The 27,318-nt window shown below is 36.3% G+C and overlaps 1 protein-coding gene across 3 annotated transcripts in view; it reads left to right on the forward strand.

Annotated features, from left to right (window-relative positions):
- MTA3 (metastasis associated 1 family member 3) overlaps positions 1-27,318 on the forward strand; it is a 133,522-nt gene that overhangs the window by 56,515 nt on the left and 49,689 nt on the right. For all 3 annotated transcript variants that reach the window (XM_030235477.2, XM_030235475.2, XM_030235478.2), the window contains exons 8-14: positions 5,341-5,440; positions 10,305-10,493; positions 15,672-15,746; positions 20,686-20,744; positions 23,298-23,422; positions 24,306-24,457; positions 25,425-25,647. In XM_030235477.2, the coding sequence (XP_030091337.1) occupies positions 5,341-5,440; positions 10,305-10,493; positions 15,672-15,746; positions 20,686-20,744; positions 23,298-23,422; positions 24,306-24,457; positions 25,425-25,647 (923 nt within the window). The remainder of the gene's footprint in view (positions 1-5,340; positions 5,441-10,304; positions 10,494-15,671; positions 15,747-20,685; positions 20,745-23,297; positions 23,423-24,305; positions 24,458-25,424; positions 25,648-27,318) is intronic.

A 27,318-nucleotide genomic window follows, 5' to 3' on the forward strand; every position in this document is an offset into this window, starting at 1 on the left:
TTGTTATAATAATTTATCTTACAGTGGGGAAGGGAACATAATGCAGCTTCAACTGGCAAGGTGTCTTTCATTACACAGAGGAAAATAATGCATTCATTAAGTGAGAACCATGAGTAAAAACATTTACAGGTGTGATCAAAAAGTAGTGCTCTGTTCTAGTGAAATAACTCGTTGTAGTCAGTGGCAGTAGGCCAGATTCCCAAAGCTCATAAATGAAAATAAATACATAAAAGATATTGGTTTTCAGTCTTGAGTGTTACAATGCTTCTGGTTTCTCTTGAGGTGCTGAGAAGTAAAAGGAATTGAAGTTCATTAAAGAGGTAATTAAATTTAATGGCAGAATTGCAACATAAAATTATGCAGCAAAAATGGTGAAAAATCTTGATGCCAGTGCTGTGCTCACAAAACTGGATGTTTGCTAGCAAGGTGAATTACAGCATCTAATGGTAGGCAGATGGCTTGGCAGTAAAAAGGAAAAATATGTTCACATCAAGTTTACCAGGCATATCAAAAATTCTGTGTTTCTGCCTGACTGTCATGCCTGGCTAGTATATCTTTATTCCTTTGTGTATTTTGTATTACTGCACTTCTTGACCCAAATTCACTTGAAAAAAACTAATTTAGACTTGGAGCTGAATTTATTTTTGTAGTTTTTTTTTTTTTTTTCATGACCTTTGATCTATTTCAGTATAAAGAATAAATTTCCATAGCAGACTTTTCCTAGACCTGCTTTTAGGGGGTTGTACATCTCCTCCTCTGTGACTGTGAAATTGCAGGATGGCATTGAGATGATGCCTTAAATAACATCCTGTGAATTAAACTACTTTTATCTATTGGATTCTGTTTCTGGTGAATAAGAAAGATTTCACATATGTTTCATTTCTATTCACATAGCAATGAAATGTAGGGTTGTACCATACATCTATATATCATGCCATGCTCACTCTAACTTTGAGAGTCTTTCAGCAAAAGCATAGTGGCAGGTGATTTTCATGTTTATCATGCCATCTCCTTTTGTGCTGTAAATACCTGAAGTGATTATAATGAAGCATAGCACTGTACAGGTAGTTGCTTAGAAATGCAAAGAAAACACCTTTTTTTTTAACAGCATCATTTTACTTTGAATATATTCTGCAGGTCAGACTTTGCAGAACTGAGTAGTAAAAATCTCATGTGTATTTTCAGTTTTCACTTACTGTTTTGTTGCTTGCATGTGTCGTCACTTAAAACGTTTTTTTTTCCTTCTATCCAATATTTTAAGTATCACAATATTCTCTTAAAGAGTACTCAGATATTAATTTGTTGGTTTTTACATTCAGGCCAGTCTAAGATGTTATTTTTAAGGACTGTTTCCAATTTAGTATGAAGAGGAACAGTGGAGTAAAGACAAGGAATACAAAAGATTTCCTTTCTCTATATGTAGAAAACCACCAAAGGTCACTTAATTGTTTTCCTCAACAATATTAGCTCAGAGGTGAGGCAAAGCTCTCACTCATGAGTTTGCAAGAATCTGTGGAGAATTGTGGATTTGCAGATTTGTGTATGCACAGATGGGGACAGTTTTGAAATAAACATCCTCAGATTGATAAGGATGTATGTCTCAGCTGGATTTTCAAGAATACAAGGTAGAAGGAAATTGAGAGTTACTTGCCTGCATCCAGAACTTTCTGGATCTGATTTGATGCTGGACTGCTGTTGCTATTGGAAGAAGCAGAGGTTTTTTTATCCTGGTGTAGAATTGCAGTGGTTCCAGATTTTCTTTGATAAATAATAGCCCTTTTCAGCACCAGTTACTGATGAGCCACCACATCTTTGGAAGCTTGTTAGGACAGTCTCTTATGTTTGCTGCCTCTTAATTTCTTTGACAACTACTATTTAATCTTACGCAAAAATTCGAGCAATTTCCATTAAAGCCTTAGACTTGAGCTATAAGTAATTTGGAGCAATGTATTTTCTGTGTTCAAAAGCTAATCTGAAAATTTGCCTATATGTAGGGCACAAAGGCATGGCAAATGCAGTGATCTCTCAAGTGTTTTGGACATAGACCTTGTTGAGTTTTGCTGAATTTGTGGATTTATTCCATAATCTCAGATCCTGGCACTAGACTATATCCATTTGTTTTGCTCGTATGGTTGTCATCTGCAATCTGTTATAAATCTTCTTGGTTCTGCTCTTTAAGATAATTAAGCCATGGAAAACCAAATTAAAGTAACACTGGATCATTTAAGGGTCTAACCCCTTAAGGCTCTTACAGCCGCTTGCTGATGCAGGCTGTGCAGAGAGTGATCTCCCTGCTGATAATCCCAACTGTTTGTCTTGTCTATCTCTCTGCCACCTGTGTAAATCACTGTCTGTGGGACTTTTGGCTTTAGTTTATTTTGGAAAATGTGGGCAGTGTTGGTTTCTGTTTGAAGTTCAAGTATTTTAATTACACATTGAATAATTCATAAGTAGCTTGCTGAGCACTGTTTTTGGGTTGTCAGTTTATTATTGTTATTATTGAATTAAATATAATTTCAGTTAACTATTTACAATTATTCTTTGAATTGTACAAGCTTAACAAGATATTAATATTGAAAGTTTGTTAAGAAAAGTGAGTGGTTAGGGTGTGACTATTTAGCTTGTGTTGGCTTAATACTGAGTTTTATTTTAGGAGGTGAAAACAATGCTGTGTCTTCTGGAAATGGCATTGTTTAGTTATTTATTTTGTTCCTTTTCTAAAACAATTGAATGGTAAAATTAGAAAAAAATCATGCAAGGAAAAGTGACAAATGTAGATGTTGGCCTTTGCATCAATGTATACCTCATATCTGTATTTTTAATTGAAAAACATAACAAATAAGGTATTTTAGTGATTTCTAAAATTAATATTGAATTTGGATGTGAATTGCATCACTAGATTATATAAAACACTGTATATCACTATTTAGTTTTGAACCTAGTTACTGTTTAACAGCCAATTGCTCTAGAATTTCTACACTTAGTTGGAAATTCACCATTTTTCACAAGTTTCTATGGAAAGGAGAACTAGAAGTTAGTTTGATTTCAGGAGAGCCACAGACATGCAAACACCTCACACCTCCAGACCCCCCAGTTTGTGTCCTGTGCCATCCCCACCCCCTGTCACTGTTGACACCCCAACTGGTGCACTTGCCTGCATTTTTTAATGTAGTATTTATTTGTTTTGTTCTTATTATTATCATATTTCTTCTGTCTGATGCTGTATTTATTATTTTATTTGTATTGTTTTCATGATTTTATTTTGTCTTTGCGTGTTTTATTTATTATTAATTTGTTTTGCACTCACGTACTCCAAAATCCCACACAGCACTCTTCTGACAGTTGCAATCCTCTATCAGTACAGCTCTGGAAGCAATGTCCATTGATGCACCAGTTCTTACCTCTCTATCACTTATTCAGAATTATTTTTATTATTAATAATAATATAATAAGTATATTTTTATTTATATTGTCTCTTAATTTTGACTTTACATTCTGAGCAACAAAATACTATTGGTCTCTGAAGTCAGCATCAAAAGTTTGATCTGCCAGAGAGTGACTGTGACAATGTTTTTTTGTAGTGTTCGTAGCATACTTGGACTTTATTTTAGAAATATGGTCAAAAGAAAATCATTTTAATTATGCAGAAGGAAGATAAGAAGGTAGCAGGAGAAGGAAAATGCAGTCATGCTAGATTCACTGGTTTGAGCTGTAGGGACAGAAGGATCACAGGAAAGACTGCTTAGCTACGGCTCTTATCAATGCCAACACGTTGAAAGGGGCTGACAGACTATTAGGAAATGTGTTCATAACAGAGCTTTATTCTTGGGAGTGATTTGTCTACAAATACTGTTTTATGTACTGCCAAACTTTGAGCGGGGGGGAAAAAAAAGAAAATAGAAAATGTGTGTGTGTGTTCTTGTCTCATATTTGCCATCCCCACAAAGAGGGAGCAAAGGTTGTGGAAAAACATTGGAATATCCCTTATTTATTCCACTGCCTTTAGAAAAGCAGTTAATATCAGGGTCTGAATCACTGCTGTTAAATTTTAACTTGTAAGACTGCAGCAGCAAGTACTGAAACATGAATTCAGTAATAAATTTTTTGAGATTCAAGATTAAATTGTGGTAGCATACTTTACTATCTGTTTCTCCATGATCATCTATAACTTCAGTGAGTTAAAGTCTTGGTGCACTTTGCTTTACTGTTGAATATCAGATTTATAGGATACAGCAAAGTATGTTTATTTGTCAGTGACATTCACCACTGGTATAATTCTGCACTTGTAAGTTGTGTGGGGTGTAATTGCTGAGTGAGGCTTGAGTCCCTATGCCAGAGGATTGCACTGTGTTACATCTGTAACTGGGTCTTTGCATTTGGAAGGGCTTATGACATAACTGCAATAAATGGGTTTTTTTCTGAATGCACCTCAAGAGTCATTATACAAATCCAGGTACTGGAGAAACATCTGATCTGTTTATTGATAATGTTTTGTGTCACTGCATCTTTGCTCATTTCCTGTATGATAGACTGGGCCCAGTCAAATTCTCTGTGCACTTTTTCCTTCACTGTGCATGATACATAGATGTACTTCCAGGAAATATTTACCACTCTCCAAGAAATTCAGTTTAGAACAGTCTAAATATAATAGATGCCATGTGCAATTCATCAACAAAAGTGGAAAAGAAAGTAAAGTTTTGGAAAAAATATTTCCATTTCAATAATGGAATGCTTTAATTAAGTAGATTGAGAGATCCATTTATTTCATTATTGCTTGAAGCCTGTGACACTACCAGGAATTTTGGGAGTGCCTTAGACAAAGCTAATATGCTTTTTTTGGCTCACTGCCATGAAAGGTAGAAGATGGGAGTAGAAGACATGTACCACTAAAGTGAAGAAAATGTTTTTAATTTCCTCACGGGGACATAGTGAACCCACTTTTTAATCTGAATTTTAATTTTTAATCACTATTATAGCATTGGAATTTTAGAAATAATAGTCCTGATTGTAAACCTCAAACTATGGAGAACCTTTGACTTCATAATTAATTGAAAATTCTATACATTAAGAGGTTGGTACATGAGAATTCTCTGTGTCTTTTGTTTCTGAGCTGCTGTTCTTATATGTATGTTGTTATTTTTGGGGGCAGAAGGTCAGAGTTTTTGCTGCAGTGTTTAGTGATTTGTCTTTATCAAGTTTTTCTTTGTTAGCAAAGATCTAAAAACTTAACAGTATGTGCCTTCCATGTGGAAAAGGACACTTTTATAGACATGGCACAGTCTGACAGTTGAGATGCCATCTTTCAGTGTATTCACTGTTGCTCCTGCTCCTCTGTTGCAGTGCGGTTGGCACGTTTGCTCGAGCCTTGGACTGCAGCAGTTCTGTCAGGCAACCCAGTTTACACATGAGTGCAGCTGCTGCTTCCCGAGACATCACTCTGGTAGGTGGCTTCTTAAACATCCTACAACTTGTATCTCCATGAATTCAACAGTTTCTGGTGCTCCAAAGTCCCCATTTTGTACCTGTTGTCTTTAGATACCTGCAAGCAAGATGTGTGTGTGTGTGTGTCTGTGTTAGAAAATCCTGTGTGTTTTCCTTAAGCTTCTCAGTGCTGCCCTTGTAATCACTCTGTGCAACACTTGGCATTATTAGCTGTGGATCACCCACAGCAGAATGGATAATACACATTGTATAGGGATTCATTTGGGGCAGTGTCATTTATGTGGTAATCAAGCTGACTGAAAATTGTGTGGATAATACTTTGTACTTAATGGATGTATATGTCATCATATTTTCTAAAGGATCAGCAATCTGACTTTGCAAGCATATTTTTTAAGAACATTTCAATTAGCATATTTCTGCTATGTTTCCTTAGTATGCCGTTCACTGTTAATGTAAGCACCTGCATCTTTTAGAGAAAGTGAAATATATATTCACAGAAAAATATATTCAAAAAAGATTGCAGGTTTGTTTCTGTATAATCGTACTAGCTGAGATGAGAAGGTGTGCTGCAGTAAATAAAGTATGTCAGGAGCACTATGTGAGACCAAAAATATTACTGTTTCAGTGAATCAAGTTTGACTTAGATTACCAAAAAAAATCAACTGTTGTTTTATTATTTTAGACTTTTTGTACCTAAACACCATCACATGGTTTAGGCTTAGGAAGACCTACTATTTACCAGATGCTAGAGTATTAGAATTAGAGGAATCTCAATAAAACTAACAGAATAGTTCAAAATAGCTAAAGCACTGCCTTATAAAGTGAATAGAGAGCCCCTAGAATTCAGTTGCACAAAATTTTGTGGGAATGGGCAGTCCCAGCAGGTTAAAAATGGTTAGAAAAATTATGTAGCCATATAGGCCATAAATTAGTACTGAGGAGAATAGGGAAAGGTGTAGCTCCTAAATGTCCTTGTTCTGAAGCTTTGTAGAAGCTGGTCAATGACATGGGAATTGACTAAAGGCTGTGATTAGACTTACCTGAATATTTTAGCTAATATTCCTTGGTGCTACTGTTAGAGATACAGTGCTTAGTTAAATGGGTGGTTGGTCTGATTCAGTGGGACAATTCTTATATTTCAGGTAAAATATCTTTTTTATTAAGATGAGAAAAATATATTTTTTTTAAAGTACACTTTTGGAGTGTACTTAAAAGCTATTGAACAGGAAACTGATTTAGTCTGGGCTATGGCAGCATCATGAAGGCAGGGGCAAAATGTAATGTTTTCAGTAATGCTCAAAATGAATTTTCTGTTTCACAGTTGCTAATATGACTTTTACCAGCACAATTCTGCTCACATTAAATACTTCATTTTGTTCATCAAAATAGTTCTTAACATTTTTCATTTTATTAATATTTTGTTGGATTAAGAATTTCTAATAAATTTTACATATTGCAAATCCCTTCTTTATTTGCATCCTGTATTCAGTATTTAATAGAGTGGATTTATCCTTATGGCAATTTCTCTTTTGAAAGTACAAGTTCAGTGCTGCTAATAAAGGGGTACTTTGTTTGAGTGCCATGTTAATGTTTCTCCATTGCAAATGATCCATTAAGTTCCATTACACTTAATGAAAGGCATATCTTATAATGAGGCATCAAAGGAGCCACCCTAGGCTTAATTATTGTGTCTGTCTCTTCTCATTTTCCTACCCCCTCAGCTTTTTAAAACCCTCCATTTTTAGCTTTTTAGCAACGTACTTCCTTCTAAATTAAGAAAAGACATATTTGTCATTATAATAGTTACTTTTTCAGACATTTCCATGTTAATTGGGAGCATATTTTCAGCATCAGTTAAAGTTAGTAGAGACATTTGCAAAACTTGTGATGTATCTCATTTATACTTTGCATACAGGTGCATAACAATAAGAAAATGATACCATCTATCTTGTTAGTGCAAGGCAGGTAACCCTTGCACCTGAGGTGATATTAATGGGATTTGTGCATGCCACACCTGTGGCTTTCCAGTATTCCTAATTAAGTTTTAATCCTATTTAGTTTTAATCAGAGATAACTGTAAACAGACAGATTAAAAAAACAAAAACAAAAAAAAACCCAAAAAAAACCAACAAAAAAGACCCAATAAAAACCAGAAACAGATGATGAATGTAGATAAATCCAGGGCTGATCTACACATTTCTTGCAGATGAATAACAACTGAGAGGCTTCTTTCAGGCTCCTTTATTTTGAAAACATAGGGAAGGTAATGAGACAAGATAGGAAACCCCCTGCTTTTAGAAAACCCTACAGAAGACGTGAAACAATGTGTGTTCACCTTCTTAGATGATAAGGTGTGAAGGTGCTTCTCTTACAGTGGTAAAGAATTGTGAGACAACCAACTAAAACTTGCATTTCTGGCCTTCTCAAAGGCAGTGTTTTATTTCATAATGAAAATTGATCTCTGAGAAGAGAAAGAGACTTGGAAGACCTTCTGTTTCAGATTCCTAAATACTTTATAGTGCATATACTCACCATGAAAGCCATTTAAAGCAAAGCAGGCTGATGGCATCACTTACTCCTTGTGCTGGGTTTGTTCAGAAGAGCTTAAGTGACCTTACTGTTGGGACCTAAATCTGATGTTGGATGTCTCTTCAAAATGAAAAGAATGAGCAGTCTTTTCCTTTGCATTTTGGATGGTGTCTTTTTAATGATTTTTATGAGATTTCCATATATGTGGCTCCTAAGGTAAACACACCTAAAGTATGATTGAATTGGAGAATCCACACTCAGTTTCCAGTTTGAGTGCTTTGTTGGAGGCAGCTCACTCTGGAGTGGCAGCTGCTTTGGGAGCTGTGTTTTGTGGCTGGTTGCAGGGTGCCTTCTCATGCCTTTTCTGAGCTTTTGGTGGAAAGTTTCTTCCTCTACCTGCTTATATTTGGACTTGAAGTTGCCTCTTAGCTGCATGGCTAACACTTTTCCTCTGATGTGCCTCTGTGTCTGTGCTGGACAGCATGCTCTGGGCAAGAGTTCTTTGGGAAGGGTGGCTCTTTCTCTGTCCTTCAGGCTCCTGTTTGGGAGAGGCAATGCCAGGTCTCCCAGCCTCCTGCTTCTTCAGGTAAAGCAGATACAAAGAAGATATTCCAGGACTTTTTCTCTCAGCCTCTACTAATGCCTTCAGGCTTCTCATGCTTTTGCTACCACAATTTGCATTGCAGTGTGGAAATTTGAGGCAGGTCAGGGTTGACAAACCTGTAGAAGGCAGAGTTGTTATCAAAAAACTTTTCGGTGGTCTTCTGTCACAGGACAGCTCAGCGAGGCACTTAAGCACAGAGTTCAGTATAAATCTTTTCTTAAGTCATAGCAAAAAAAAAACCATTCTGGAGTCAGGTGTTTATTAGAGATGAAAAATGAACATAAAGCAAGAGCAAGATTCCGATGTCATCACTTCTCTTGTCATTTTTATCAAAGTTGGGATCAGTGAATAGGTCTGGATTCAGCAGCTGCTTGGAAAACACCCTGTGTGTACTGCTGTTCTATGAAGGCTGCAATTTAAACAAAGATTTAAACCTCAGTAGCACATCTACTGTAAGAGTTCAATCTTTAGACCTGGTTTACTCATTGCCTGAATGGTAAGCAATAAATCAGTGATTTCAATGTGCATTCTCTAATATGAAGCTGATGGATTTTAGGCATTATTTGATTTTAACAATGGCTTTTCTCTAGGCTGGTGAATTTGACTGAACCATAAGTAAAATGATACATTGCAGAATAATAGTGACATTGCTTCCTGCAGACAAAACAGTTCCAGAATCTCGTGCTTGATAGCACTCAAAGACTTATAGTAAACATTGGAGAAAGACAATAGTCACTGATAGAAGATGGCAAAAAACAAGAAAAATCCATTATTTGCACAGGATTTGTTTGCAGAAGCTCAGCTGGAATTGCTGTACTGACACATAATGCAGGAGTGCTCCTTCCTTGCAAGGTTTTCTCATAGCTGGGTTTGTGGCCTTGTGAGAGTTTCATGCTACACATGGAGCTCAGCACTATGGTGAGACACATTGGGAGGGGTCTGATAGAGAGTCACAGACATTACCACACTTAAAGCTCTGATACCTCCTCCAGCACAGCCGCTTGGATTGTGCTGATGGGATCTTTTGGGGCCCTGAGTCAGAAATGCATCTTGTGTGCTGCTCCTTTTGCCGATGGAGAGATTTCTTTACTTTTTATATTCCCCATCATTGGTTAGCAATGGGGCATTCAGTGTTACCTACAGTGGGAAGATTGTTTTATAACAGAAAGGGAATCAACCAAAGAAATCTTATTTACCAGTCTGTGATAACAGTGTTTAGCAAGGGGCAAAAATCTTGCTGCTCTTTCAGTATGATGGTAATGAAAACAATAAATGTCTTCCTTCTCCAGCAACTGAGTATTGAGCTCATAGATGTCTGAGCAGCTGTTTAGTTATTATTTAGAGCTTCTGTTAATTGAAAATGGCCCCACAGTCAATACATGGCACTGTCTTTATTGGGTTTCTTGGAACCATTTTCTGCCAACAAGAGATTCTTTAGAAATGTTTCCTAGTAATTTTCAGGAGCTAATAAGCTAATGTCATTTTTGGTAAACATTTTATTAAGGTATTTCCTTTCCCAGATTGAGTAATAAACCATTTATTTTCCTCATAATCCACAGCAGAAAAAGACAATATGAAGATAGATTCTAAATTTAGCATTAATTGCATTAACAGCAAAAAACTGAGGCTCCTTGCTTGGTTTATAGAGAATAATATATTGAATTTGCATTAACTGAGATGGACTAGTGTCAATTTAAACATGTCTTTATTCTCTCCTTGTCCCTGCCAGTTTCATGCCATGGACACACTGCACAAACACAACTATGATCTGAGCAGTGCCATCGGTGTCCTGGTGCCCCTGGGGGGGCCTGTCTTGTGTAGAGATGAGATGGAGGAGTGGTCAGCATCAGAAGCTAGCTTATTTGAGGAGGCTTTGGAAAAGTATGGCAAGGACTTCAATGACATTCGACAAGACTTTGTAAGTATGAAAGCAGTGTCCTTTCCTGCAGCTGTGTTTTGCACTGGTTGAGCATAGCTGCTTTCTGTAGGTTGGGGAGGTTTAGCTGGGGGAGAAATCTGTGTAGCTGATACATGTGATTAACATATCTATACATTTTATCTGGCTGAAAGTCAATATGCTTTCTTGTTCAGTGCTGTTGTTTGGAAAGATGGTGACAGAAGACAATCTTTGTAGTGGTTGAATATCAGGTAGGAGGTCTCATGCTGAGACATTCCAATAAGGATTTTTACAAGGATCTTGCAAGCATCTGAAAAAGGTCCAGGAACTTTGTAGAGTGTTTCCACAATTTCCAGTGAAATTCATTAGCAGCTACATGGCTGACTCCCCTGGGTGTTTTTGGAAAGCTGGGGTTTCCTACTATGATTAGCAGAGAGAAATTTGTATTCAGATAGGTTTTAAAATGTACTACAGGGAGTTGTTTTGACATATTAGATGTTTTGGCAGTTCTGAAAAGTAAAAGGAATGTTTTCCAATATGTTCTAACTACAATCATTTTTGCACTGAAGTATCAGACTATAGGGCAGTAAACCTTTAATTTGCTAATTCTAATGCAGAGCAATGAAATTAAATGCATTCTAACACTGATTGCTAGAATTGCTAGCAATTTGCTGCAATTTTTTTCACATTTTATGGAGAGTGTTTTTCTTTCAAGGAAAAATATTTCCTCTGTTCTACCATGTTCAAGTTGGGCTTCATGAAAAAGTGAAGATTTGAACGAAAGGAATTCCATTATTTAAGACTGAAGTTGATTTTCACATTCATCTCATGCTGCATGACTCTGAGAACTCAGATTTTAAAATTTTCTTTGCAGAAGTTTATTAATAGTCTTGTGAGGGGGAAAAAAAAAGGTACAGTATGGTAAATGTAGAAGTCCTTACAAGACAGAAGTCCTTACAGGACAGTGGGAGGAGGCTTGGCAATGAGCTGTCTTTCCTTCATTTTCACCTTTTGAAATGGAACAGGTAATTGAATGAAGGTGGGAAGTGAAGGCTATTGTTTTTCTAAGGAACTGACATTTTAATAGGTGTGTTACATCTCTATGCTTAATTTTGAGATTCCTAAGGGAGAAAATGTTCGTTACATTGATGACATGAGGTTGAAGGTTGCATCATGGCTGAAACAGCTCTTTTAAGTTCAAGAAAATATTACTGAAAAACAATATTTATGAATATTTTAGAACAAAAATCTTAAAGTAAACTGCATTCCTTATTATTTCTTATACAGACAAATGGGTCTCATTTGTAAGTGTACAATAGTTCAGGAGCTATGTCTTCTAATTAATGGTTCCTAATATATAATATTTGGCTTTTGAAAATGCCTTAAGCATATAACATGCTTTATTGGCTGTTTACAAGTTGTGTCCTAACACAATTTGTGATCAAGCATGCAGAAGGCTTGTCTCTTGTATTTATATGGTATTTTTATTTTCTCTATAATTTCTGTGTTACCTACTACTGCATTGAGGTGGTGCAGTGTAGTAACGTGTTGCAAGAATTGCTTCTGCATTTGTAATATTCAAATGTTAGCTATTTGAATGACTTTACTAGGAGCTGTTTACAATGTTAAAATTTTGTCTTGGATACTCTGATAAAATTTTGTCCCAATACCAACCCTCTTTCACTAAATCTTCCTTCCTACAATGCAGCTATTTTGCCCTGGTCACCTCCCAAAGCAGGAGATGCACAGAGATCTGGTGATGGCATTGCACAGTCTACTGAGGGCACCTTAACCATGTGTCCGAGTGCAGCACAAATGGATGTGGGGCACTAATTAATTATAGCTTATTTTAGTTAGAACAGGGATATTATGTATTCTCAGTCACTTTTATTTTTTTAATCCTTGGAAAAATGTCATTTTAAAAACATCTTTAGAAGAACATCTACTTTATATCTCAATTTATATGGTACTAAGAACAGTGCACAGTCTTTATTTAATTCTATGTAATTTGAAATCTTTCAGTTATGTTAGCCATTGTGTAGTCTTGGGATTTCTTCATTTCTCTAGTGTAAAATTTATGTGTTCTCACTTCCTATGTAGCAATCTAAAAGTGCAGGGATTTGAAAACACACATTTGCTTTTTAAGTAATCATCGAAAATAGTCCTTGGAGATTTAGATCACGGATATGTGGAAAGTTTCTGCAAGGTGAGGTAGGTATAACTATGTAGCCTGTAAGCAGTGATTTTCCATAATAGCACTTTCATCTATTATCCTCCCTCTTTTCAGTGGCAAGCCATTGATAAGTTTACTTCTGATAAGTATCCAAGTACTCTCAGATGTGTTGTAAGAGCAATGGCAAAGAAGATAATGGGCTGATAGTGTGTGTGTGAACTTGTTTGGGTCTCCAGGTAGGATCTAATGATAAAATTAAATCTGCAGTGCCTGAGATTAAACTCCATCCTAAGCAGTCATTCAGTGGTGCCACAGGACAGGCAAGAAAGTCATGTTGCATGGCAGAAAGGGGCTGGTAGCAGTCTGCTGAAGCAGAAGGGTGATGCAGTACCTGCCTGAGTCACTACATCCCACAGGAGTTGCCTTTTCTGTGTCGGCCCAGATTTGCAAGGCACAGCTGCTGCAATTGCAGCCCTTGTATGACAGTTCTGTAAAGGGCAGATTCATTTACTTTTCCAGCAGTTACTGGGAACTGACACTGTTTGATGTTCAGTGTGCAGCTCAAGTATTAAGCTACAAACACTAAATGTTAGTAAGCAAGATTGTTATAAGTTAAATGGTGTAAAGGTCTTTATGGTTTTTTCATAGATAGGAGATGCTTAATTGTAATCAAGTTACAAATCTAGCTTTTGAATAATAATTTTCATCAACTCTTGACTCATTGACCCTTGTTGGAGAGGTTCTTCTATCTTTAAGACTCTGAATCCTAATCAAGCTAAACCTTATAAGCTAATTCAATTTACTTGATGTGCTTGAATTATTTCACATCCCAGAGCAGTAGAATGGAAAAATAATGGATATTCTGTGTTCTCCAAATGTAACTATTTTCCTAACAGTAAGACAAAGATGTTATACTTGTTAATCCTTAGTTTTTCATTATCAACAGTTTTCACAAATTTATAGCTATTACATCTCAGGTATGGCAGGAAAGGCCTTGGTAATCAAGAATAGGGACTGTTTATAGAAAGCAGGAGCAACTGCTTTCCAGCTTTAGAAAATTGTGAAAACATGCCTTAAAATTACCATGTTCATTTTAGAATGCTCTGTAGTCCTAATTTTTTCTTGCTGATCTGATTTGATTGGTCTATTTTTAGCCTGGAGAAACTAAAGAAACTTAAAACTCTCCTCTCTCTGTTTTTGTAGACCTGATAGCTTTTTCTAATTTTCTCCTTCAAAAGTGTTGTGCAGATGAGCATATTTACCTCTTTCAAGAATGGGATTTGGTAATGACAATATATTAATCTATGGTGTTCACAGCTTCACTGGTAGTTCACAGCATTAAGTGCATAGGTAAATAGAATACAGATTATCCATACTCAGTTTGCCAAACAGCTTTCCCAAGTTTTGAATCAAAGTAAAGAAGGATTACAGTTATTTGGTCCAAGCATGTTAATAACCTTCCCTTAATTGTAGATGCCTACTGAGTGAATGAACATAGTGGTGTCACAGCCAGAGTTAAAACAGATTAAAGTATTTTCTAGAGAAATGACAAACATTTGTAGCATGAACATGCTAATAAATATTCAGAAAGGAAAATAAATATGGGTATGCTAAAATGTACTAATTGTCAATGGCAGGTAGGTGAGGTGGCAGCATTTCACCTGGATGCCAGGGGGAATGTGGATGTGAAGGCTGAGAATCCTTTTATCTGTCACCTCACACCAAACACATCTTGTCACTGACCTTTTTGAGGGAAGATTTCTCTCAAGGCATAATTTACCTGAGAAAGCAAAAGGATTTTAGGAACCTGAATTGTGTTACTATTGAGGCATCAGCACAAGCATTTCATACACTGCTGCTTTTGGATCAAATGTAAATGTTCAGGGATTCACACACTGTGGAACACTTCTGACCCTGAACCTGAATCTAGCAGCTTGACAAACTAGTGAGCTCTTGCATGCAGGGAGAGGCAGTTTGAGAAGGTGTTCCTCTGGTGTTTTAGGAATTTAAATAAAGGCACAGGAAACTTTTTTTTGGCTTAAAACATGCAGAAAGCTGCCTAGTGGGGTCATTAAGGTTGGAAAGATCAGCTTCCACACCTCTGTTTTCTGGAATCTCCTAAACATCATCCTCGTTTCTAGAAAGCAGATAATATTTGCATTAATGCATGCCTCTAGAAAATACAACACAGAAATTAGTGACGTTTCCAAGTTGTGAAGAAAAATTGCATAAATTTTGGATGAGACATCCTAATTTAAATTATAGAAAGACCTTGTGGAGTTAAATAGATTATTTGGTAATAATTAAAAATGATTGCCTAATTTTTTCCCCTGCACTTAGGTTAATACATTTTTACTTTACTGATGAACGTGGGCACCCAAAATAATTGTCATTATCAAAGGTACCTTGTTTGTACAGAGATTTTTGTGAAATATTTATTGTCAGTATCACTCGTGTTGCTCAGGGTAACATTTGTCCCTCGCATCCTTTTGTTTCTTGATAATAGTTGAGAGCATGTGGGAGTTTATGCAAAACTAGTGGTAATGTATGAGCAGCTGAGTTGTTATGGGACATGAAAAATCTGAGCTATGTATGGTATCCTTTGTATTTTTTAAGAGTAAAATTATCATGAGATTCGAGCAAAGTCTTGTCAGGAAGATTTCTTTTAGTCCTAACGTTATTCTCCAATGGACACACAACACACTTTATAAAAGAGATTATTACCTTCTGTGTTTCCTGATGGAAATCTGCATTCTGTTTTGATCATTTTGTATAACTATGTGGCTTAAACAGAATAAATTACATTTAGATTTGGACGTGTGATACCATAATTCTGCAGACTTGTTAATGGTTGTGTATCATTAATTGCAATATGTGTTTTTTTGAATATGGATTCTAATGCAGTTATTTAACACATTCAGGTTTTAGTATTTGTCCCAACTATACTTGATTTTAACATGTGTTTAATAAGAAGTGGACTTTGCAATTTCTTGGAACCACTTTAACTTGTAACAAATGTTTTTCAGCTCCCTTGGAAGTCGCTGACTAGCATCATTGAGTATTACTACATGTGGAAAACCACTGACAGATACGTGCAGCAGGTAATTCAATGACTATTTCAGAATGAACCACTCTGAGACATTCTTTAAAAAAAGTGATCCTCTTAAACCATAAAAATCTGTTTGTGTTCTTGAAAAGATACATGATGGGAGGTCTAAGGTAATATTTTGGGGTATAGGGCAGTGCTGTTACAGGCTGCATTGTCACATCCTCTGGTGCCTGCTCTGCATCCCAGAGCTGTGAAGAGCTTTTTAACCTATTTGTATTCTATGCTGGTTTGAAGCAAAGGGATTCCTGGTTCCTCCTTCAGTAGGGGGTCAGATGGAAATGGGCTGCAGAGCAAATGCTTTAGACTGTGAAGCTCTGCCATGGGACTGGAGGAAGCACAAAAATACATTGTGTTACAGTGGCTGCTGGGGTTATGAACCCTTAATTGGTACTTCTGGACAAAGCATTACTTTGGCATTACCAGCATTTCAAAACTGAGACCATTCTGCTCACAGTGGGTTTGTTCATCCTTCTGATTGAATGGTCAACTGTTTGGGTTGCTCTGGAGCAAAAGCATGTTAAGATTATGTTGGGTACCCATACTGGGATATTTTTAGCAGGTTTAGGCAAAATGTCAGTGTTGATGTTTTTTATATACTGGACTCTTTATATATTTACTCCTTGGTTTAGACCATAAAATACTCTAAAAGGCTCCATTTTAATTGCTGATTTAATGTCTAAGCTAGTACCTCCTGTATTTGACACATAATTGATGGTGATGTTATGGACAGTGTCTTGAAAATAATTTTTATGCTGTAATAACAACAGCTGTACTATTAGATGGATCTTTGGACTTGTTTCAAGTTAAATGTGTCAGAGGGATGGTTACTTCAGGTTGCTCTGGTTTATTTGAAATTGTTTCTACATCAACTTGTTAGGGCATGGAAAGTAAGGGAAAGGTGTTTTACTGCAAGGTAGAGTCTTGCAGTATCACTAGGACATTTTAGTTCTGTGGATAATACAAATAGAATATAATATGTTCCCTATAAAGGCATGTTTTTCTAGGTTTGTCACCATTCCTTTCACTTTAAACCCCTTTTTTACTGTTGATTTTTATCCTAGAAAACAGATATTTGCTGTGCATCTTGTCAGCCCTTAATGGCTGGGCAACAGATTATCTTTAAGAATCAGATAAAAAAGTGGCTTTTTTTCTGAAATACTTGCTCTGGAGTAGTTGGTGAAAGACTAAGATTCCTCTTGTAGGTCTCTAGAGCTCTTTATGATTCTATTGCAACAATGACCAAGGTGTATGTGTTAGGATTGCATATCCTTTCACAGGATTAGGGTTTTTACAGGAAAATCACATAGGCTTTATCTGCAACTCTAATGCTCTGGAGAATGCCTGTGTTTTACTTGTAACTAAATAAACCTCCAACATCCTACTCAGACCATGGCAATACACTCAGGATGGAATTGTTTACATGACTCTTTCAGGGTCATGTATGTGATCATCAGTAATAAAACAGTGTAGGCCAAATGCTTAATTTTTATCCTGGTTAACATTTCTATAATCCTTCCTAAGAAGGGATCAGAACTTCATCATGCCCTTGTTTAGTTTTTTTTTTTTAATGGTAAAAATTGATGCAGTTCGGTCAAAACAATATCTGTTGGGTTTTTTTCCCAAAAAGAACAAGCAGTGATAATTAAATGTAGTTCAGGGAGAAAATGTATTCAGCAATAAAGTGGAAATTTCAGTCATTCTTCTCTAAATCTCATGCTTGAGGGGTAGGGGGACTTGTGGGAATGGGAAGATGAAAAAGGTCAGTGCACATACTTGAATCTTAAAATACAATCTCTGAGTTCTAGATTGGTGTGATTTAATATGAAAAGTTGTTTTTAATTATCTTTATTTCTTGGTGTGAATTGGATGTGTTGTATCAGGCATAAGAAAGGTTTCTGTATCATAATTTTTGCTAAATGTTACTCTTGCTAGGTTATAAATGTGGTGATTTAATGGCAGTGGAGGTACTGCTAACACCTTGCTCTGAGAACATCTTCCCTTCAAGTCAAAGTGAAGGGAAGATATGTTAAAGTTCTCTGGATTTGTCTAGCAAAACTAATTCAGCCTTGGGTAATCATTCCTGGTGACAGGGCACTTCTCATGACCACTGTGTAATATACAGTGTTTGAGGAAGGCCAGGTTTGATTGATTGATTCTACTGAATGAAAACTTATTTGTGGTGTTCTCCTTGAAAGTCTGATTCAATGGGAAAAGACTTTACTGAGACTTCATAAGAGGAAAAGATTGAACATATTAAATGGCAGCTAAATTGCTCTTCTGCAACAACATATTATATTTGCCTCTCATTTATTTATTTCCACTGTTGAAAACAGTACTGATTTAGGGAAGTGGTCAGTTCTTGGGATGTTTGTAAGTTGATATTTTTAACAAAAGTTCTTAAAACTCACAAACATTCATTTTCAATGCTAGCATTAGACCCCATGAAAAACTGGGTTAGTATAGTCTGACCTCTCCTGCAATGCAGTCTGTAAGACCTGTTTGAAATACTGTTTAAAATGTAAATTTTTTTTCCAGGTAAAGCATCAGTAATTTATTACATTGCTCCAGGGATTTTTTACAACCTGGTGCTTTGTTTCTTGTCTAAATATTTTCAGTTTCAGCCTCCAGCTTTTACCAGTTCAGTCTCTAAGATTTCAACAGACAGAGGTTTAATCTCAGAAACTGCAACTATTGGTAGTTTTCTTTCTGCATCCTTTCCTCTCTCTCAGTACTTACAAGTTGGTATGGCAATGAGAATTCCAGCTGTGACATGTTCTGTTGCTTTTAGAGACCAATGTTAGCCACAATTTTATTGTATAAAAATATAGCTTATACTGAAATGCCATTGCGTGATTTGTTTTTTTAGAAGGCAGTATATCATTCCCTTTAAATAAAGGAGGAAAGCAATTGTTAAATTGCATTCCTTACAACCTCCATGCCAGTACAAAAAGCATGCTAAAATTTAATCAATATCAATATAGTCACTTCTCACTGACACTGCCATCAGGCCTTAATACAGCTCCCTACACATCCCTTTACATTCTGACAGTGCTTCAGGGCTACTTTCATCCTTTTTTGCCCATTATTGTATTTTCTCTTTTGTTCATGGTGGGTGTGCAGTGAGATTTACTCATTTTTGTACAATGGACCAGTTTGTTAGGAAGCTCTGAGGAATGTGTGGTAATCCATTGCCTGGCAGTTTCACATGCTTCTGTCAGGCTGCAAACAAGTTCTATATTGTTGGATATAATAAGAAAAGGAATGAGAGATAGTTGTGGAAAACCTGTGTGCTGCTGTCTAGCAGAGGGAGTTCAGCATTGGGAGCTTCTCTGCTGGAGCTGTGAATTGTTCTCAGATTAAAAACTACTACTTTATGAGACTTGGAGCGTGGTGCTGCTGCTGTTCTTTCTCCTTGCTCTTGTAAAAACTGACCCAAGCAGGCAGAGCAGACCTGTTTGCATTTTTCTATGGGCCTGCTGAGGGTAGAGCAGCATTGGGAAAAATTGCAACTGTACCAGCAGTGTCAATGGGATTCACTTCTGTAACTCCAAACAACTGGGCATCTGTGAACAGCAAAAAGCTGTAAGGAAAAAAAAAAAAAACAAACCTGTTTTGGAGAGAAATGGAAAAGAGCTCTCATTGCTCAGGAATTAATTAATGGTGGCATGGAGTGATTAGAAGTCTATTTGTTACACATTACTCCTTAAAGATGCAATTTTATAAGTGAGAGTTTTATAAATGGACAGCACAGAGGCAACTTAATGAAATGGAGAAGAGCAGCAGTTTATACCAGGAGGTTTAGCCAGACTGCTGGGCCAGTAAAGCTGAATAACCCTGTAACTCACCTCATGGCTCAGGCAAGGGGCTCTCAGTGCACAGTCATCTCATGATAGTTCTCTCAAGGTGGGAAATGTTTTCCTGGATTATAAACCTTGCAAAAGTTGGATATCAAAAAATGGGAGTACAGCAGAAAGGAGAATTGGCTATTGCAGGTGAAATGAAGGACTGAATTTTAATCACCTGATAAAGACAGGTAGTACTGATTTATTATTTTTGGCTATAAATGTATCCCCTCCTTTTTTTATCCTCTGTAATGAAATTGACCATGATTCAAATCCTTTTCTCTCTTGCTTTTTCTTTTTTTCTCTCAAGTGAACAGAAGTAATGTCTTGAGTACAGAAAGTGCAGGGAAATAATACTTTTTCTTCTTCTTTTACATACAAATGTTTTGGAAAACCTGTGGACCCCTGAACTCTGTATTTCCTGTGCCACTGCTGAGAAAACTGTTGTCTTAGTTATTGTGTAATATATTGCAATTACTAAAACTTCTCAACATTGAAGAAATGCAAAATGGTTTGAGTTTGTTGCAAAGATGAAGAAAGTAATGATTTAGTAAATTCACAGACTCTCTTGACAGTAGTACAGCTGTGCTGTTACTGTGCTGTTCCTGAGCCACAGTGTTGATGGCATTTAATGCTAGTTAGTGTTTAGGTATTTCTGAGACTCAGTGGACCTTATTGTTCCTAGTACTGTGTTATAAAAGCTCAGCCTCAGTCTGGACAGAGCAGCCAAGAAGTTTTGTCACATGACTGATGAGGAGCACAATTTCATTCATTTAGCTTCTACTTATTTCTGCAATGAGGGGTAGCCACAGTGTCATACATGTTTATATAGATGTGATTTATGTAAGCTCTCATTGTCATATGTGAGGCCAGTGAGTTTTACTGGGAAGGATATTAGGATTTCAAACTAATACTAAAAATCAGGAGCTTGTTTTTCATGATTTTCATTGTGTAGATTTTTACCCTTGTTTTGAAAGCTCTTCTGAAATCACCAAATAGAAATAATTTAAAAGATGTATTGTGTGCAGTTTTATGAAATGTCATACCTTAATGTAATAAAATATTTTAATGTGTTAATTTTTCAACTAGAAACGTCTGAAAGCAGCTGAAGCAGAAAGTAAATTGAAACAAGTATACATCCCCACCTAGTGAGTATAACAACTAATTCATTTTTTAATAACAGACAGGTAAAATTGAAACAGTAACATGCAGCTACATGCATGGCATTTCCCTGGTCATCTCTCTAATGGTTACTTTCACAGGATTTGTTCTATGGAGAGCTATAATCCGAAAATGCCAGAAACTCTTGTTTTAAGTGAAACCTTCTTAATTTGCTGATCTTTGTTTTTGACCTGCAATATTTTGTCTGGAGTAAGAAGTTTTACAGAGGCTGATCAAGTGCTACCTGTGGTCTATTCACATGCCACAGAAGAGCCTATTCATTCAAAAAGCAGCTTTTCCAAACCAGTCTCTTCCAAATCCCTGTAGCACAACACTTCATATTTGTGTAAATGCAATATTTCAAAGTAGAAGCAGTTGTTGATGTAGTTGCATAAAATAAAATCAGATAATTTCCCATTACAGTTTTATCTGGCTGATAAAATCTGTTCTTCTTCTAGAGACAAGAGGTGTTCTGGTTCTAAATTAAAGGTAGCACACAGCCCCAGATCTTCTATCTTAGACCACGTGCTCTTAATGCAATCTTGTTTTCTTTTGAGGGGTCTTTGATCTGTATTTCTTTTACATTTAAACTGGATGCTATATCTGCCTCTGTTAACATGTGTTTTGTAGAAAAAAGATAAAATCCCTCCTACATATTCATAATTTCCTCAATATTATGACAAGAGAAAGGATTCCAAATCACTTTTTTCTAAGCTTTCTGTGGGTATATTCAGTTTACTTATATATGAACTTCCCATTGTTGTGAGTGTTTGTATAACAGAAGAATGCAATAACAAAGGAAGTACTTCACAACGATTTTTGATGGCTTGTATAAATTACATACAGTAGAGTTTCATTTCCATATTTCATACTGGCTTTTCTCTCTTAAACAGATGTAACAATGAAAGCAGCAGACTGTTAAATTTATTTTAATCTTATCTCAGAATAAATTTAGTGAGTTTTGAAGCTCCCATCTCTAATAAGTCACACTATTTAAAAAAAGCTAAAAACTCCTAGTATGAGTGTTCCCTAACCTTCTCATCTGAGTGGCTGCTTTAGAAAAGCCATAAGATGCTCAGTTCTTTACATTATGCTTTTTCAATTTAATTTCCTTGGTCCATGTGGACAATTATGGATTTTCAATAAGTTCACAGTAGGGACCAGCTGTATTGGATGATAAAATGTGTTTCAAAACGTGGGATTTTTGCATTTTTATCTTACTGCCTGTCTTTTGCCTCCATTTCAAGACGAAATCCCTAGTCAACAGTTGCATAGTAGGACTTCTCAAGGCTTTGGTATCTGTGGTGGTCATGGGATTGCTAAATGCTCTGCTTCAAGACTCATTTATTGCATTTGAAATCTGAGTAGAATTGATTCTCAGAGCTGAGTACCTTTTTAAACTTGATCATTAGGTATTTCCTGTAATTGCAAGGTTCTGTCCTTAATTCCAGAGAGTCCCTTTCAATTCATGGCATTTCTGAAAGGTAACTAAGCAACAGATCATAATGTGGAAGACTTAATTGTCTTTCAAGCTCTTCTCCTGTACCTTGAGCCCAGGATAAAGAATATGTGAAAATTGTAAAATTGTCTCTTGCTGATACAGTGATAAAGGAAAAGGCAGGAGACAGACTTATTGGCATTTGAAATAGAGACTTGATACAGAAAAGGTTTCTTCAATTGTCATTTTAACTTTAATACATTTTATGCTACCTAACATGACAAATAATTATCTTAGGAATCAATGTGTCCAGCCTTGCATTGTATTGAGGGTAATTAAGACTCACAAAGTTGAAACTCTGGAAATATGGTACCTACTCTAGTGAGGAGTTATATTAATGCTCTCTGAATTAATTGACCTGTAAAGTCCTACTTCACTGAAGTACTGGAAGTTGCAATCATTATGAGAATTATATAGTACAATAATATTAAAAAGCCAAACAGAAATATCAAAAAACCAGTTAGTTAGCTTCTCAGAGAGGAAGTAATTTAGAAGAGAACTGAGACAGAACAACCTGATATATGGGTGAGTTTTGCCATGGTTATAAGACATTTGTATTACTGTGTGTAGTTCTTTTTCAGACAGGAGGCTGTTTGACCCTTTCCTGGGATCAAAGACCTTGTAGCATTCCAGGCACTGTTGCTCCTCTTGTTATACTTCAGTCTAAGTCCATCCTCAACTTGTAAACCTTATCTCTTGACTAGAACCACCTTCTTAAATTCCATGCTGTGTCAGACCTTTGTTAATGCTTTGACCCCTGAGAGTTGGTCTTTTATGAGCTTTCCAAGTAGCTTAGACTGTGTGAGCACAGTAAAAGCTGCAAATTGGAGTGTCAAAGCAGCTCTTAACATAGCAAGTGTCTGACAATGCTGAAAATAATAGAGGAGTGCAAAAATTACTCTTGCTGTTTAGAGATTTTATAGATGTTTTCAGCACACATCAGAATTCCAGAATTAGATTATTTATCTTCATGTTAACTAACCAGTTAATAAAACCACCTTTTTTCTTTTTTTTTTTCAACTTCAAAAAAAATTATTTATAGCAATAAACCAAATCCCAATCAAATATCCAGCAACAATGGGAAACCTGCTGCAGTCAACGGAGCCGTGGGAGCTTCTTACCAGGCACAAGCCACAGTAATAGGTCGGGCTTGTGAAAGCTGCTACAGTAAGTAAATATATTTTTTAATGACTCAAGAGTTTGGGTGAATCTTAATGTGTGCTGTTAGAAAAAAAAGGTATGTACTTTTGTTAGGATGTGACAGAGGAGAATTTGCAATTACTCTTATGGCAGAAATATCATTAAAGTTAGAGCTGCCTTCATATATTAATTAAAGTATTCAAATTTCTTTATGATTTATTTTTAAACAATTCATAAAGCACAGAAAGTTTAAGTAGTATGATATGGTGGCATTGATCTATTCCTTTAACTTCACAAAGTTAAGTTCAAATTTATTTTTGGTTTTCTTTAACTGCAGGGTTTTAGAGGTTTGGTTTTTTTTTTTTTGCTTTGAATGGTTTTGGAGTATTTTTGGAGTGTTTTTCCCCCTCTGCTGTTGTTGGGGAACATGGAGAAGACTATTGTTTCTTTCTACTATTTTGTGTGTTTCTGATAATTTTTGTTGGACTTGTTGAAATAGCAGCCCTCAAGAGAGGTTATATGAGAGGAGATAGAAAATCCAGCTTAATTAGCCAGTCTTCCAGGATGAGATTAGAAATAGTGGGATTTTTAGTTTTTTTTTTTTTTTTTTTTTCTGGTAGTCCTCTGTGAGAAAATCTCAGCAATACCAAGTCCCTGGTTTGAAATTCATTTTAGAAACATTTCCCAAATTTCCATTTGGAGTTCACCTCTCTGTCGCTTTTGTAAAAAAATGAAGCAACAAACAATTTGAGTTCTTACTTTCAGTGTCAAATATATTAAATATTTATCCATGCAATGCTCTGCTATTGCCAAGTGTTATGGCTGTATATAGTCATCTATTACAGCCTTTGGATTGATTGTAGTGAATGTAGCATGCACCAGTTCACCTGTGCTGCTTTCTCCTCCTTAGCTCCGCAGTCTCACCAATGGTATTCTTGGGGCCCTCCCAATATGCAGTGTAGGTTGTGTGCATCTTGCTGGATTTATTGGAAGAAATATGGTGGCCTGAAAATGCCCACACAGACAGATGAAGATAAGCTGTCTTCCAGCCAACCTACAGAGGTAGGATTGTGTAGGCAAACTTTTCTAAAACAAAACGTGGTGCTTTCACAAGACTGCTGCCATTGGATTATTTAATGGAATGGTTTTTATGTATGTATTCAACTTTGCTATTGCAAAACTCAGTTTATTAATTCTTTTTCTGTGTTAAGTAGAACTGTACAATGCTCAGGCCTTGCCATATCTTTATTTGACTACTTCTTATATAAACAAGGATGTGCTTCCTGCATTTTTGGTGTACAAATGTCATTTTGGCTGTCAAATGGTGTGTTATCTCTGAAATGTTTAATCTGCTATACAATATCTCATTTAGGATGGCATTATACATCCGTTCTCAATAGAGTTGTCTGCTCTGTGGCTTCCTGCACAGGCCTGTTTTTTGTAAAGTGCTTAGACATGTTATTCATATATTCCTGTGAATATGTGAATAACATATGAATTCTGCATCAGATTAACAGCAAGAGTAGAAAGACTTTTCTTCTTTCACAGACACTACGTTCTTTTTTGCTTAAGCAAATTTTAGACCTTGTGATTTTGTCTCTTTGAATTCTGATGCTTCCTGATTAGATCTTAACATAGGTGGAAGAAAAAAAAAATCACAATTGTTGATGGTTTTTGAACACAGCATTAAAATAATGTTCTAACAGTGAAAACCTAATTATATCTTAATTAATTTAAGTCACATTTCTTCAATCCTTTTTCTCTTTCTCTAGAATAATTATAATGCTCTTACCAGCATTATCATTGTCATATTCTTGCTCTAGTAAAGACAAAAAAGAAAAAGCAAGTTTGGTAGTTTTTTTTTTTCCTGTGCTATCATCTGGTGACCTGTTCTTGGTGCACTCTATAGGTTTTAATGTCATAACTAAGTAGTCTCTCTTTTCCTGTGTGTGTCCTGAATCCCTTTCTGTGGGGATGTGAGGATGCTGTGACTCAGGTGTGTGTTACCTCTGTGTGTTCCGTCCCGCAGGAGCCGCACGTCCGAACCCACCTGTCGCGGCAGGCCACGCAGGGCACCCCGGTGCGCAACACGGGCAGTCCCAAGTCAGCGGTGAAAACGCGCCAGGCTTTCTTCCTGCACACCACCTGTTGGACAAAACTGGCCCGGCAGGTCTGCAAAAACACCCTCCGGCTGCGGCAGGCAGCGCGACGTCCCTTTGTCCCTATTAACTGTGCTGCCATTAAGGCAGAATGTAAGATGTTTTTTTAATTCTTAGTTCTGTGTGCTGTGCTTCCCACCCATTTTTGTCTTTTAATTTTATTTTCTTTTTCAATAAACATTTCTTGTCTATACGCTTTTGCTTTTCATTTTTTTTTTTTTTTTCATTTGTCCAGCATATACTGACGCATCGGTTGCCTTGAACAGATCTTAAACTGTGGGAACATTTCAAATGAATTAAAAAATTATTACCTCATTCACTTTTAAAAATGGACATTAACAAAAATGGGGGGCAGGAAGGGAAAATCAGTGCCACAACATACATTCTTCCTACTAGGCAGCCTGAAAGAAATATGCTTTTCTGTTGTTGTTTTTTAGTCCTTTGCTGAGCAGAACCTATAGATCTGTACATGTTGTACTTTTTTTCAATGGGATTGGTCAAAGGATCAGGAGCTGGGGTTTCATAATAATTTAAACTCGGTGTACAGTACAGTCCTTTACAGTCACTGTGACAATCAGATGGTGGTGATAGCCACGTTTATTCATCATGGTTGCATCATTTTGGTTTTTACTGTTCCAGTTTTAAATTTTAACTCTAAATAAAATTCTGCTTATGCTTGTTCTTTTTATAGCCAAAATATCAAGACCTGATGAATTTCTAATAGTATGACAAAAGGCTATTAGTTTTGTAGATAGCAACAGTAAGTCTCTTCACCTGCATATGTGTGTAAATTCTGCTGCAAAGTCACTGAATATTTCAACAGCTTTTGTATCTGCACTGGGCACATTGTTTTACTGCTCACACTGTCTGGCTGTGATTCCCAGTCTTCCATAGATGCAGTTCTTGGAGCAGATGCTTAGTATTCCAGGATGAGGCATGCTGGTTCATTGTACTGTCAATTGTATTAGAATTGAAGAGAACTTTTAAGATCATTAGATGTAGGGTTTATAAGCATGTTCATTAGATTAACACTGAATGTTTTCCCAGCATACTTATCTGGGATGCAGATGATGTCTGCACTGTTTATAAGAAATTTATTCCATGGAGGCTCCAAATCTGATTTTAAATAATTATTTTCCCTTTATGTACTTCAAGACCGGCTGTTATGCATATGTAAACTTTTCACCTACTTCTGCAGAACTCCAGAATTTGCTGAATATTTCTGTTCATTATCCTTGTCTAATTTTTTAGTTCTTTTGGCCATTTTCTTTCTTCTTTTAAATCTATGCAAGTCAGAAAAAACTTTCAGATTTCAGGAAACCATGTGTCAGCTGTGAGAATAAAATGAGTTGTTCTTCATGGAAGAAGTATGTCTAAAGATGGATTGAGATTATATTTTTAATCCTCAATCCAAAATAAAGGTTACTTTCTGAGAGAAAGGTATTCTAACTTTAAATTTATGTTTTTGCTGAATCATGGAGGAAAATTCAGAAGTTCACTTGAACCTCATATCTTTATATCCCTATCTGTGTTTTTTCTCACTCAGTGCAGTGAAAAATATTCAAAAGATGAAACTTTTGTTTAAGGAGAAGAAAAACAGAAGAAAAAATTCATCCAACTGTTGTTATACTAGAACATGTGTATAACCTTTAAAGAGAGGAGTGAAAAGTTGAGCTTTTCAGCAGGAAGTAGTCATTCTTGCTTCAACTGGCAGTGCTGGGAGTGTTTTTTCTTTGCTTTGAGTGAAAGAGTTCTACATCAGAT

The sequence above is a fragment of the Serinus canaria genome, chromosome 3 (assembly GCF_022539315.1).
Source record: "Serinus canaria isolate serCan28SL12 chromosome 3, serCan2020, whole genome shotgun sequence".
Lineage (NCBI taxonomy): Eukaryota > Metazoa > Chordata > Aves > Passeriformes > Fringillidae > Serinus > Serinus canaria.